Consider the following 14939-nt stretch of genomic DNA (forward strand, 5'->3'; position numbering starts at 1 on the left):
ATTGCCAAAAATGCCACCTTTTCTGAAATTTATTCTCCAAATATCACATTGTGGACGTCGTTTCCCAAAATGCCACCTTATTCGAACATCCAAGCCATGGCATTCCCCCAAAAGATTGCGATGATGGGTATTATTAGAACAAAACTATTATTTAGTCCCAATGACGATAGTGCGATGATGATGATGGGTATGTCACAATTATGTGTTTTAATTACCATATCTAATAGTCATATAAAAATGGACCACTATCATATTTTGCAATTTAAGTCACTAACAATTAAGTTATCAATTGATAAGTTTTGAATACCCAAATATGTCAATGTTTTTACTTTTTTTTTAGATTTAAAAAAAATTGCAAATAGACTTCAAATATTAGACAATAAATTGATAAAATAAATTGTATTTTCTTTTAGTTATTTATCCCAACTAAATGTATGCATAATAAAGTGGGCCGGACTAAGAGACTTAAAAGTACTATTGGGCATTTGATTTGCTGGGCCGACTTGAATTGGGCCGGCGACCGACATAACAAGCCATAATCCCACACGCTGCTACCCATTGCCGCAACAAAGTCCACCTTCCCAGAATTCAGACTTCAGTTCACGGAACTCTTTGCTCTCAGAAACCCTAGATTTGAGGCCGACTCTGCGCCGCAACCATGGTAATCTTTTGATGCTTCTCGTTTCTATTTGATTCCAGAGAAATTTTTGGAGAGGGGAGGGATTTGAACTTCTGGTACCTGATTTAGATTCGATCCCTTTTCCTTTCTTCTTCTCTCCCTCTTGCCCGTTTCTGGAATCTAGTTCTCTTTTTTTTCCCATCAATTTTTTGAGCTACTGTTAGGTGTTTGTTGATTTTCCAGTGTGAAGGCATGAATTATTCTGTATATATATATTTTTTGCCTGACGGTCATTTCGAGTACCGAATGATTATTGGACGCTACTGGATTTTATCCTATGGAAGCAGTACTTCCTATTTGGAAACTTATATTTATCTTGGTTGCTTAGAATTGGTTTGAGAGATTTCAATTAAGCTGTAATCGAGAGAGCGAGAAGGGGGGTGAGGGGGAAGTTTGTGTCCCCGTGATGTTCTATCGGTGGTTGGCCATGATGGATCACGGCACCTGAAGTTGGGACTAGTAGTAAGGGAAATTTCATCTAGAGCTTGATTCAGGAGTTTCATTGAACATGAATTCTGAATTTTGGAACTCTCATTCTTCAGCTGCACTCGGTGTTGTGTTGCCTTCAACTTTTCATTATTGACTAACATGTCACACAGATGCCGCACTTTATGTACTTGTGTAGTTTTGGTTACAGATGAGATGAGATAGCAGCTTTATAGATTGATTACTTAATTTTGCCCAATAAGGCTTATGCCAAAAAGACCTAGATAACTACCCATAAAAATCTTGACGTGATTTAGTTCATAAGTTTATAGATTATAAATTTAGAGCTATATGTTTTCGCTGTTCTATTTGTCTTACAATTGAAAATTTGTGGGAGTACTCCATTTTAGTCTTTCCTGAATCTAGATTGCATAGAAGCTTGTTTTGCCATAACTAGTTGCAGAAAGTTAGGAAAACATTGATGTCCCTTACTCAAAGTGGCATGTAGTTAACAACTAACAAGATGGGTCGCTTCTAGACTGGATTTGGTGTGGACCTGGACTTCTTTAAATAAAAGAACTGTAATTACTGAAGCATTGGTGGATTTTTAGAGGATCTAATAGGTTTCCTAGACAAACTAATCTGTTGGGGCGTAATTCACATAGAAGTGTAGAATTCATGTAGCCGACCCCACATAGTGGGATAAAGGCTGGATATGTTGTTATATAGTCTTAGGGCTGCAACTTTTATTTTCCCAGACTTACTTTCATAATCTTACTGGTTTCTTTATACAAGATTTGATTGTTTACCGAACACTTTATGATTTGATATACAATAACTGACTGATTGTTTTGACTTTGGGTTGCCTCTGAATGTCTTGAATTTACTGCTCGAATGAGCATGATCTGTGTACATTTTTAGTGCTTCAAAGTTTCTATTCTTTTTCTTTATAATTCCTGGTTCTGTTTTCTGCTCAAGGTTAGTGTGACATTTGGGCTCGGGTAGAGGGATGATTTTGAAGTATTATGTAACAGATCTACCCAAGAAAGTAGGATGTGATTGCACGTATCATATTTTTACATCTGATCAGACCATTGTGTAATCTTTTTTGGTAAGTGGGAGATTGATATTGCTCGTGGAGTGTTCTGTTCTATGAGTTGGGTTAAATCAGTGGTTGAGATATTTCAGAGTGAGATCTTAAACCGAGGCTGATGAGTCCAGGGAGTGAAGTTGTAAAAGTGGAAGAAAAATGTAAAATATACACTATTCCAGCTGTGTAGTTGGTGAAAAAGACAGTGATTGATTTGAAAATTGGGAAGAAATTGAGAAAGAGGTGGGGCCTATGAAGAAGAGGAAATATCAATCAAATGGAAGCTCATGGTTGGCCACAGGAAAGGACAAATAGTGGCAAGATGGTTTGCATTGTTGGGACTGTTTACAGATGAAAATTGTGAAGCTCTCAAAAAGTGTGGCCTTAAATTCATGCTGATTGAACTATTAGATTTTTATCCTGGAAATTCCAAAGGTCATATTCATTCCCACTATATTTTAGCAATATTATCTGTTCTATTTGAACCACTTATGTAAGTTCTCCTCAGAAAACATGGGGTTTCCATCAGAACATGACATTCTGTTTTCATCTCATTGACCTTTTTGAAATTCTTTTCTTGATTGTTATATAATTTGTCTATTGTAGGTCAACGTTCCAAAGACCAAGAAGACCTACTGCAAATCCAAGGAGTGTCGGAAGCACACATTGCACAAGGTTACTCAATATAAGAAGGGGAAGGATAGTTTGGCTGCCCAAGGAAAGCGCCGTTATGATCGGAAACAGTCCGGATATGGTGGGCAGACAAAGCCAGTTTTCCACAAAAAGGTGAGAGCTCATTTTGGATGCTTTGTATTATTTCACACATTTCTGGGGATGCTATTTGGGTCTACTAATTCTTTGGCCATGGATATAGAATTTTTTTTAAAATCAATATGGCTGATTGATAATTAACTTGATTTGGCTGAGACAGGCTAAGACCACCAAAAAGATTGTGCTAAGGCTGCAGTGCCAGGGGTGCAAACATGTGTCACAGCACCCAATCAAGGTTAACTTCTTTAACTTGGAGTTACTCATGAAAATCAGCTTCCTTTGTGCCGATTGCTTCTGATTTCCTTGTGATTTGTTTCTGCAGAGGTGCAAACATTTTGAGATTGGTGGAGATAAGAAGGGCAAGGGCACTTCTCTATTTTGAGATGCGGCATATCTGTTGATCATTCAATTGGAATGGATGTCTCTGTTTTAGTTAATTGTTTTATAGATTGAAGTTGTTATGTCAGGAATATAGAATGTTCTCTCACCTGGCAATTTATTCCAAGTTTTTGCTTTTGGTTCGAATTCTCGCTGAAGGATATCTAGTCTAATATTTTGCCACACTATTTCTTGTGCTTGGATTTTATTGGCACCTAACTTTGGTTGTTTACTACGATGGAATAGTAAAATAGATGACCTAACGTTATGTTACCTTAAACTAGATGAAGTTAACATCAACATGATTTCTTAATGAGAAATGTTGTGCGTCAGTCATGATCACAGTCATGACCCCAGCTGGTGTGCTGCCACGTAGGCATCATGACTCATCAGTCATGACATCTAGCATTATTTTTTATTAAGAATCATGCTAAATGTATAATTATTTTATATATCTTGGACTATATAAGGGGGTATTATGATTAAAATATCTTACGTTTCACACGTCTTTATGGGTCTCATAAGGGATTTTTTTATCATTGATATACCTTTATGTAGCCTAAGGTATACACAAAGGTGTATTAATAGCATTTTTCTTTTATTAATGCATATATCATTATTCAACAATTCTGTAGAGCAAAAACAAAAAGTTATATAATTGCTGCCCTTTAAAAATTAGATTTGTTATGAAAAAATATTGAACTTTAATGGTGTTTTTAGTTTTAGACTAATTTTTTAATTTATTTTAACTGTAATGTTTGTCTTAATTTTTTTTTTATTTTAATAGCAGAATGTTGTCCTTTTACCCTTATCAACAATTTTTGTATTGTCACTAACCATTTGATAACATTTGTAAATGGGTTTTTTGAATTTGTTCAAGATTTAATAAAATGCATTCGGCTAATTGTACCGTCATCTTTTCGCTTGTCACCTCATTTTTTGACATTTCATTTCAATTTTGTCATTGTTTGATGGTAATTATTGGGAAAATTACAAGAAAAAAAATTAACTTTTATCTTTGATTCAATCTTAGGCTGAATTCTTAATTTAGGTAACATTTGTTAAAATGAGTAAGATAAGATTACGTTAATTTAATATTAATTTTTTTTAATCAAGATATATAATAGTTAACATAAAATTGAGAAGTATTTTAAAATTTTTATCAAATTATTTATTAAATTTTTTGGAATGCACTAGAGGACATTTGCGTAATTTTTTCTTTTCTGTAAAATCTAAGATAAATTTATCTGAAAGGAGAGAGAGATGAATTTATCTGAAAAGTTTAAAATAAGAAATCACGTGATATTTTTTTCTAAAGATTGTCAAATAAATTTAACAAATATAATAAAAAAATATTTTTCATTTTTTATTTTTTTCGATCTATATTTAAGTTAACAAATATTATCTTAATAGTATAATAGTAGTATTTAACTTTAATTTTCTTTGAATTTTGAATCCCCCTTAATTATATATTTGCAAGAAAATATTAAATACTAATGTGACTGATGAGTTAAACTAAGAAAAACATATGAAGAAAGACTTAGATATATAATATGGATCATGAATTTAAAATTGTCTGCGTCGAACAATTATTAGACAACTCACGGATGACGGGTGTGTGGGAGCACACACCCAACCCTTGCATGTGGTCGTTTCTAAGAATTGAATAGAATCCATCACATGAAAATTGACGATTGGAATAGCAGTCCACCGTAGAGGACTTTTCTGTTTAGTTAATTAATTACGATATATTTGAGGTTGCAATTAAACTGAGCGAACCAATCAACAGAGTTAAGACTTGGAAAGAAACGTTTATAGAAGCCACCAGAGTTGACTGATTTCAGGCCACATTTGTGGTTCATATATATATATATGCTTGCATGATTATAGATATTAAATATTTTGGCTTATAAGATATCCATATGGGAAGAAAAATGACCGTTGGTTTGTGGGTTCTCCTACTTCACCTCTCCCTCCTACTGCTCAAACCAGAAGCTGCAGATTCTCATGCTCCTCGACAGGCAAACTCTCTATCTTTCTCCATTTTATCTCTGACATATACATACATGGAAAATAAGTTTATATATATATATATATATATATATGCTATCTGCATTCTTCAATTGTTTGATTCATCATGCAGGCTTACATCGTTTATATGGGGGACACCCCAGAGGATGGATTTTCTACATCTTCTCTCCATACAAGCATGCTGCAAGAGGTTCTTGGCAGGTTCATCCTCTATTGCCTCGTGCTTGAGTTGCCCTATCTTGTAAAATCATTCACTAATGATAACAACTCAAACTACTATAATCATTTTGTTAACTGTCATATCACCTGATCGTTTCAAACTTATAGAAAGAATTTTAATTTTATATTATTATTTTGTACTCCCTAAGTTAAATATTGATGTAAAAACTTTGATTACATGTTCAGCAACGATGTATCGACATCCCTTCTCTATAGCTACAAGAAGAGCTTCAGTGGGTTTGCTGCCATGTTAACTGAGGATGAGAAGATGAGGATTGCTGGTACAATAAATCAATTTTCAAAGAAGACAAGGATTATTTAGGAGGGAATCTATGATTTTTTTTTTTTTTTTTGGTGCTAATGAAAGAATGTTAAATTTTCAGAGATGGATGGGGTAGTTTCAGTATTCCCCAATGAGAAGTATCAACTTCACACAACACGGTCATGGGACTTTATGGGTTTTTCCCAACAAGTCAAAAGAACAACCATTGAGAGCAACATTATCATTGGAGTTCTCGACACTGGCATTTGGCCGGAGTCCGAGAGCTTCGTCGATAAAGGATTTGACCCGCCGCCAAGCAAATGGAAGGGCACCTGTCAAGTCTCTTCCAATTTCACATGCAATAAGTATTTTTTTGTAATTTTTTTTTTTTAATTTTATCTTTTTTATAAGGTCACATATTTATCATAAGATTCTATTCTTCTAATGCTAATGTAGTAAAGTTATCGGAGCACGGTTCTACCGGAGCGACGGGAAGTATGCCAAGGAAGACGCAAAGTCTCCGAGGGACACAAACGGCCACGGAACACACTGCGCATCCACAGCAGCCGGAGGCGCAGTTGGCATGGCAAGCTTGATGGGGTTGGGCATGGGAACTGCGAGAGGAGGCGTGCCAGCGGCCCGGATTGCAGCGTACAAAATATGTTGGTCAGACGGCTGCAAAGCCGCGGACATTCTGGCGGCGTTTGACGACGCCATTGCCGATGGTGTTGACATAATCTCCATCTCAGTTGGGAGGCACCATCCAAAAGGTTATTTTGAGGATTCAATAGCAATTGGAGCTTTTCATGCCATGAAGAATGGGATATTTACATCTGCCTCAGGGGGTAACGACGGACCGGACCTTGCCACCATTTCGAATGTAGCTCCTTGGTTTCTTTCAGTTGCTGCTAGCACCATTGACAGGAAGTTCTTGACCAAGCTTCAGCTGGGTGACAATCAAGTCTACCAGGCAAGTCTTACTTCCTCGTCATGTCCTCTCTTTGTTGTAGTAGTACACATATGAAAACTCTAGGATCACTCGTTGGAATCCAAGTGACATGAGAGTTAAGATGCGTCGCGAAAAAGGTCTCAAAAGTTCCATCCCCATGCGATATGATCACTCTCTCTCTCTCTCTGCCTTTGGGGTCACCCACATCCCAAGTTTAAAGACAAAGGGGCTAATAGGACTTACTGTGGGTATTGAATCTGCATGCCTCTCATGCAGGGAATTTCCTTAAACACATTCAAGATGCAGAAAAAATATCCCATGATCTATGCTGGAGATGCTCCAAATACCACAGCAAACTTCACTGGTTCCGCATCCAGGTAATGTAGAAGAGGTCTAGCAAAATCTTGGAAAAATTCTTGAAATGTTCAGCAAAAATTCTTGTACAATAGTTCAAGTTGACAAAATAAAGCTAGGGAAGTTAGCTAACACTTCCATGGAGTGGCCAAAATTTCTAGTTGAGCCCTTCTTGTTCCTGAGAAAACTGACTCATTAATAGTTGTGGGAATTCAGGTATTGCCTCAGAGGCTCGTTGAACCGGGACTTGGTGAAGGGTAAAATCGTTCTCTGCGATGAAATCAGTAACGGGGAAACAGCGCTCTTGGCCGGCGCAGCTGGGGCTGTGATGCAAGTGACAGGCTTGAGGGATTTTGCTTCCTCTTTTCCTCTTCCAGCTGCTGTAGTAAGAGATGATGGTGGTAGCCATATTTTCAACTACATCAACTCCACCAGGTATACAGAATTCTTTTAGATCAATCTATTAATTGTTCCCTTCATAAGCATATGTATTATGTACCTAAAAATATTCTGTCTATTGATCAAACAGCAATCCAAAGGCAACTATATTCAAGAGCAATGAGGCCAATGATACCCTGGCTCCCTATGTGGTCTCCTTCTCATCCAGGGGTCCAAATCGCGTCACAACTGATATACTCAAAGTACGTATTTGATTAGTAGTAATCTATCTAATCTTCTTTTATTGGTTTGATTTCACCTTCATATGAACAAATTGTTTCAATAATTGACATTAATGTTTAATCCCCGTTAAGTGTGTGAACAATATATATATGAGAGATTCAACTTGATAGCCCTTGGCCTACACAGTGCTTCTGGGTGTCACATAGTACAAGAGGGGCATATGTTTGTTTTCATCAATTGGTATTGACATTTTCTGATGCAGCCGGATATAGCTGCTCCTGGAGTCGACATCCTAGCAGCATGGTCACAGGCTTCACCGGTGACAAGAGTAAAAGAAGACAGAAGAAGAGTAACCTACAACATATTATCCGGGACGTCAATGGCATGCCCACATGCTTCTGCCTTGGCTGCCTACATCAAATCCTTTCACCCTTCATGGTCCCCTGCTGCAATCAAGTCTGCCATGATGACTACTGGTAATTAAGCTACATCCCATAACCATTTTTAGTAGAATTAGACTGGCCAGTTTGCCGATCTCAACCAGGGACCTATAAAAAACTCTGCCAATTGAGTGCTTAATGATATTGAGTCGATCACTTTTGCACCTTATTGTTGTTTTCAGCCTTTCCCTTGAGCCTGGAAACTAGCCGAGATGCTGAATTTGCGTACGGTTCAGGCCATATGAATCCCCTCAAAGCTACAAACCCTGGCCTTGTATATGATGCAGAACCAGTTGACTACATCAAGCTTTTATGCGGACAGGGCTACAATAACACCGCCTTGCGACTTGTCACCGGCGAGATGACAACTTGCTCGGATGTTGGCAGAAATGGGACAATGTGGCACCTAAACCTTCCATCCCTGACCCTTTCAACCATGGCCTCGAGGCCATTTAGCCAGACATTCAAGAGGACGGTCACAAATGTTGGGCTACCCTCATCCACATATCATGCCAGACTGACTAATTATAATTCTCCACAGGCACTTAGGATCAGAGTCGAACCCACAGTTCTGACATTCACGTCTCTTGGGCAAAAGCTAGGGTTTTTGGTGAAGGTGGAAGGAGCAATAGGAGCAACAAGGGTGTCTGCTGCTTTGGTGTGGGATGATGGCACACATCAAGTGAGAACCCCCATTGTTGTCTATGCTTCACAAATACTATCTACTTGATGGTTCTAGTTATGTGATAATAAGACCAGTAGAGGCTCCACTAATAAGAGTCCATATTGGAATGGAATAAATATCTTTAAAATAAGGTCGAGAAAAATTAAAAAGAACTTGTGGAAAAAACTTAAGTGCAAACTGATGAATTACAAGAGCCTTAAAGAAGATAAGGCTATAAATAAAAATGATTAACCAGTTAAAATTTATATAATTGACCTCGTGGTCGGATAAAGACATAATATGTCTTTATTGTTATTGTTTTTATTTTCCATGCATATGAAAATAGATTACACTAAAAATTTCAAGGTGTTTAATATTTTTTGTTTACCACATTGTTATTTATTCCCAATGCTTTAGAACGATATTTTTGTAGAAAGAATAACAAATTGGGATATGTTTTTTAAAATGGATTATGTAACACTCTAATCTTTGGGCATGCTAGAATTTTTTTCTAAATTGCATAACCATATAGAAAAATTCTTCATTAAGTTCCCCTTCGCATGGAGTTCATCTCATCCCATACAAAGCATTGCAAATACCTCTAGTATGCCCTACCTGAATCTAGATTCCAATTTTTTATTAAATTATCTAGGTGCATTAAACTATAGTTAAGGATAGAAAGCATTTGCATTGAACCAAATGTTTCTTCTTATCATCTAAGAAACATTTAACTTCTCTTTTTGTTCACACAAAAATGCGTCACCAAAACTCCTCATGCAAATTTGCTAGGAAAGTGTTCTTGTTTATTTTGAAACTCTAAGTTGACCTCGAATCGATGTTTCAAGACCATCTTGGCCAATAATTAACTTGCAAGAACATGTTGTTTCGAAATACCAAACCTTTATGTTTTGAAACTTTAGGTTGAAAACGAATTTATTTGGCTCATTGGAAGACCTTGTTCTGAAACATCCTGCACCTTGTTTTGAAACTAGGTCCCCAAAAGCTAAAAATAGAGACCTTTTCCGTTAAAAGCCTGGGTTATTTCCATTTCAAACCTTGTTTTTGGTTTTACCTGGTGTCTAAAATCATCCCACACTTTTCTAAACCATAAACTTGTATTATTCAACAATATACAATGGATTAAATCCAATAATAATCCACACTTATCACAATCACTTAAGAAGAAATTCACTACAAAAAAAAAAAAAAAAATCAGGTTTAGAGACGAATAAATATTTTTAGAGACAAATTTTGATCCATATCTAAATAGTTCGTCACTAAACAATTAGTGATAAATATTTGTGCTCCATGGCTATTAGAGACAAAAGAAATTTCGACTCTAATTCAGAGACAGTTTTTTTTGGTCTCCAAAAAATATTTTCTATCTACAATGTGATTGTGTAATCGGTCTCAAAATTGGTGAAACTTTATAGTTAGAGACGAAATTTGGAAAAAAAATTCCATCTCTAACTTTAGAGACGGACTTAAAAAAAATACTTCTTGCTGGCCACTGTCTATGGCAGATTTCAATAATCAAAATCAATCTTTGGAATTTCCTTGGTCTAGTGACCAATATACCCAAAAATCGAAATGATTCATTGATCGGATCTCAATAGGTCTGAAAATTATTTTTTTTTGCAAATACGATGCCCGTTTTAGGAAGGGCTTCATCAACCACCGTCCATGAAAAATTATGACGATCGAAATCAATCATCAGAATCGGCTTGGTTTGGTAACCAACATACCCAAAAATCAAAACGGTCCAATGATCGGATCTCAATAAATCTAAAAATTATTTTTTTTTGAAAAAAGCTAATCATTTCTAAAAGGGCATCGCCAACCATCGTCTATGGTAGATACAGACAATCGAAACTAATCATTGGAATCATCTTGGGTCTAGTGATGAACATACCCAAAAATCAAAACTATCAAATAATCGGATCTTAATAGATTTGAAAATTAAATTTTTACATAAAGGTTGCTCATTTTTGGAAGGGCATTGCCGACCACCGTCCATTATAGATTTCGACGATCGGAATTGATAATTAGAATTGCCTTGGTTTTGTGACCAATATACCCAAAAACCAAAATGATCCAACCGTTGGATCTCACTAGATTTGAAAATTAAAATGAGAAGATGACAAGGAGAAACATTCATTGAGAGGAATCAACAAAGAAAAGATGAAGGCACTTACCCACAAAAAGCCTTCTTATCCTTCATTTCTTAGCTAGACTACTTGAGTCTTTTAATTGGCTCCTTGAGATGACCTTGATGCTCTAAGAATGAGAGATTCTCATTCTCAAAAATCTCTTTTTTATTTCCTACAAACAGATGGGCTGATGGATCAATAGAAAGGTCAAGTCACTTAGTCGCAGAAAGGATTCTTTTTTTAAATAAAAAGTTAAAAAATTAGAGATGGAATTTTTCGTCTCCGATGAAAAAATTAAATTTCGTCTCTAAGAGTAGACAAAATTCAGAGACGGAAAAATTCTGTCTTTGATTCTAGAATAACCTTTAGAGACATAAATTTTTTTGTCTTTGATTCTGTCTCTGATTCAAAGATAGTATTTTTTTCTATTTCTAAGAGCATACAAAATTCAAAGGGGGAAAAATTTCATCTCTAATTCTAAAAAGCCTTCAAAGATGGAACTTTTTCCTTCTATGATTTTGTAAAACTTTCAGAGATGGATGATTCCATCTCTGATTTGGAAATATTAAACCCTTAAAAAAATAAATTTTGATTATTTTATTCATGCGTCTCAAAATCTGTCAACGTTCGAAATTGGTTGACTGTGATTCGTTGGTCCGCATTGATGAAATGAACAAAAGAAGAGAGAATGGAAAAAACACGCCAAAGAGCGTTGTATGGCTCGGTCTGCGTTCCTCTGGCCGGTTGGCCCCCTGCAAATACTCCAACGTTCAAGTAAGTAAGTGAGTAGGAAAGATGCAGCATATCAGTAGGTTAGTAGAAAAAGCATACCATGGCTCTAAAGGGAGTTGGCTGATATATAGGATGAGGGAATGTCCTATTGGGTGCGTCATGTGCTTGCAGGTGATGTGACTGAATATCCAGCGCTGGCGGAGGCACCTAGATGGTGACATAGGGCCGACAGGACCCTTATTAATGGGAATGAGATCTGTCATTAATGAGGATGGGTTCTGAGGTAGGCATGCAAAAATTCAGAAGTGGCTGCAATGATGTTGTTGCAGGTAGGTACAGGGCCAAGATGGGACCGCCATGGGCCAAGAAAAAGGGCCGAGAGGGTGAGGCCAAGTTGGGGCCTGGACGACCCAACCAAAATAACCCCTAGTCCACAACTGTTCTCTGGTTACTCTGTGGTCTTCTTGTTACGCGAGCTGATCAGTTATGTTGTTTTACTTTTATATACTTAGTTTTGATGATGAAAAACAATATTTTATTTAATCCCTAAGTTATGAATCAAGGTTGTGGTTTTCAACATAAATCAATTTCAATATCAAGTATTATTTTGTGAGAATGAAAACCAAATGAATTTCAAGTATCGAGAATTCAAAGTCATATTTTTCTAAATCTGGAAGGTTAGAGCACCTTATAAGGAGACATATATGAAAATGTTTTAGTTTTAGAAAACTAACTCCCGGTAATTCAATAGTTAACATTCATTAGTGATAAAATGATTTTTAACGAATTTTTCAAAAAATAGAAAGTCTATATCTTAGAGGTGGTAAAATCGTAAAATCCTAAGTTCCTATTAAAACCCAAATTCTACTTTTTTATTCTTATGGATTTTGATTTTTTAGATATTTTTATTGAATCCAAATGGGGGGGGGGGTACTTTCTACATGTTATCTGTTAAGTTTCTAGATTTTCCAAGAAGATAGTCGACTATGTTGTTTAGTGCTATCGACTATGCATAAGGATAGTCAACTATGCTTGTTTAATCTGTCGACTATATATGGCCTCTGTCGACTATATTTCATTCTGTCGACTATTGTGTAAGGATAGTCAACTATGCTATTTCATCTGTCGACTATGTTTGTTCATGAATTTCAAAATTTTCTTTGTAATTTTTGATCTGTTGACTATGTAAAAGGATCTGTCGACTATGAGAAGTTTTGGTTGAGCAATAGTCGACTATGCTTTTCTGTTTGTCGACTATGGCTAGTTTTATTTGATAAAATAGTCGACTAACCTATTTTCTCTGTTGACTATGTGTTTCACAGAAACTTACAACGACTAGTTTTTCAATCTCCAACGACTAGTTTCTCATTCTCCAACGGTTACAAACGGCTTCATTTCTCTTTAATCTTGTGGGAAGCTTATAAATACAAGTCATGGATGATCAAGAGAAGGCTAATGGACGGGAACGAATTGATTTGAGCTTACATTTTATATTTGTTTGTATTTACAGTGTTCTGTGCTTTCATTGTTATACTTTTCTCTCCAAGGCTTCGTTCTATTATTGTCAATACATTCATTTAAGCCTTGTTTAATCTTGAGAGACATTGTAACTAAGAGATTCATCTCTTAGATTCTCTCACATTCTATATTTCCTATGCTTCCTAGCTTGTGTAGCTAGATGGCCTATTTTGAGTGGGAGGTTTTGTATTTCCTAGCTAGGTGCTAGAGGGCTTACTTGTATAAGCAAGAGGTTGTAATTCCTAGTCTTGGACTAGAGGACCTACTTGGTTTAAGTAGGGGGTTTTAGTGGATTGTTTGCAAAATCCTTAGTGAGGAGCTAAGGTAGTGGATTAGGCTTGGGTTAAGCCGAACCACTATAAATTCTTGTGTTTCTTGTGCTTGTGCTCTTTGATCTATTTATCTTTCCAAGCATTTCGTTTTTCCTCACTTGGTTCATATATTTATTTTTTGTAAACTTTCATCTGTCACTTTTATATACTTCACGTTTTATTTCATAAAACCTTAATTTGTGTTAAAAAGCTTTTCAAGTTCAATTAAGTTTTTAAAATAACCAATTCACCCCCATCTTGGTGTGTGCCATAGCACCTCCCGTTCTAACAAGTTAGGCCAGCGAGTTGGAAGTATCGCCAGGAGCTCGCTATCACCGTAAGTGTCACCGGGAGCTCGTTAGAGGTATCGCTAGGAGCTCGTTTAAAGCCTGCTTGGTGTCTCGATTTGAGCTCAGGTTTTAGCGATGTGTGAGCTTGCTCCAATGAACTTGACTTGGGGCCTACTGAGCTTTAGGTGATTAGGCCGGCCTGTTGGGTCGAGTCCAGCCTATAAGGTGTAGTCCGGGAAATACTTGTAACAAAATTCGTATTTGTTAGAGATAGAAATAAATTTTGTCTACAATTTTTTTTTTTTTTTTAGTAGTAGTGATTAAACTCAAAGCAACTTCAGTCCATTAACCAAAACAGTGTATACAAGGGGCGTTTAAATCTTCATTTGGTACAAAATGAATGGACAACTAAAAACCTTTCCATTACAACCACGAGTTCAAATCAAACAACTAGTACATTAAAGTACAATGTTTTCTTCATAAACTCCAAAATGGACAAAGGCTTTAAAACCAAGACCTAGCATTTATCTATTTTCTCTTTACCCTTGGACCTACTCGCATCACATAACACATTTTAAACATGCCAATAAAAGTGATGAAGTGCTTAGTGATGATTCTAAAATATTTTTATACATGTCATGAGCATGATGTTTTTAAAAGTAATGGCTTTCATAGGTAACTTATTTTGCAAACACCATTTTTTGGCCACAACAAGGACCAAAACCCTGAGTTGTTACTAACCCAACATCCATGGCGAAGGATATATCAATCCAATCACAAGCCAAAAAGAAAAAAAGAGTATGGCCACATTTTTCATGATGCATGAACAAGACAAGTTTCAATGTAAGTTTTCATACAAAACTTTATGTCATTGATGCTTATAGCTCATTTCTTATGCAACAAACAAACTAAACAAAGTTTCAATGGTAGAACTCTCACTTGAGGACCAAAATATGTTGGTTAAAATCCCCTTCTTTTCCCTTGGTCTCTTTGACTTTTTCTTTCCTAGCTCTCAAGTGCTCTCAAAAGTTTGCCAAATGAGCTTAATTAACAA

The 14939-nt window shown here is 36.2% G+C and overlaps 2 protein-coding genes across 6 annotated transcripts in view; both read left to right on the forward strand.

Moving 5' to 3' along the window:
• The first annotated feature begins 493 nt into the window (after positions 1-493).
• On the forward strand, positions 494-3529 carry LOC127811441 (60S ribosomal protein L44). Its single transcript, XM_052351325.1, has 4 exons — positions 494-661; positions 2802-2981; positions 3127-3201; positions 3289-3529. The coding sequence occupies exons 1-4, from the start codon at positions 659-661 to the stop codon at positions 3346-3348; spliced, it is 318 nt and encodes a 105-aa protein (XP_052207285.1). The 5' UTR covers positions 494-658; the 3' UTR covers positions 3349-3529.
• A 1732-nt stretch (positions 3530-5261) lies between these two features.
• Positions 5262-14939, forward strand: part of LOC127811391 (cucumisin-like) — a 127011-nt gene continuing 117333 nt past the window's right edge. For 2 of the 5 annotated variants that reach the window (XM_052351270.1, XM_052351232.1), the window contains exons 1-5: positions 5262-5365; positions 5488-5576; positions 5781-5875; positions 5978-6221; positions 6313-6826. In XM_052351270.1, the coding sequence (XP_052207230.1) occupies positions 5267-5365; positions 5488-5576; positions 5781-5875; positions 5978-6221; positions 6313-6826 (1041 nt within the window). In that variant the 5' untranslated portion in view covers positions 5262-5266. Of the gene's footprint in view, positions 5366-5487; positions 5577-5780; positions 5876-5977; positions 6222-6312; positions 6827-7081; positions 7183-7375; positions 7595-7688; positions 7801-8042; positions 8257-8402; positions 8837-14939 lie in introns of all 5 variants that reach the window. The other 3 variants (XM_052351279.1, XM_052351223.1, XM_052351214.1) reach the window with 3 other exon arrangements.

The sequence above is a fragment of the Diospyros lotus genome, chromosome 1 (assembly GCF_014633365.1).
Source record: "Diospyros lotus cultivar Yz01 chromosome 1, ASM1463336v1, whole genome shotgun sequence".
Classification (NCBI taxonomy): Eukaryota; Viridiplantae; Streptophyta; class Magnoliopsida; order Ericales; family Ebenaceae; genus Diospyros; species Diospyros lotus.

Excerpts from the sequence above, each read along its gene's own strand:
- LOC127811441 (XM_052351325.1), top strand. Across the intron at positions 2,982-3,126 it reads AGCCAGTTTTCCACAAAAAG|GCTAAGACCACCAAAAAGAT; the intron begins GTGAGAGCTCAT and ends TGGCTGAGACAG. Across the intron at positions 3,202-3,288 it reads TGTCACAGCACCCAATCAAG|AGGTGCAAACATTTTGAGAT; the intron begins GTTAACTTCTTT and ends TTGTTTCTGCAG.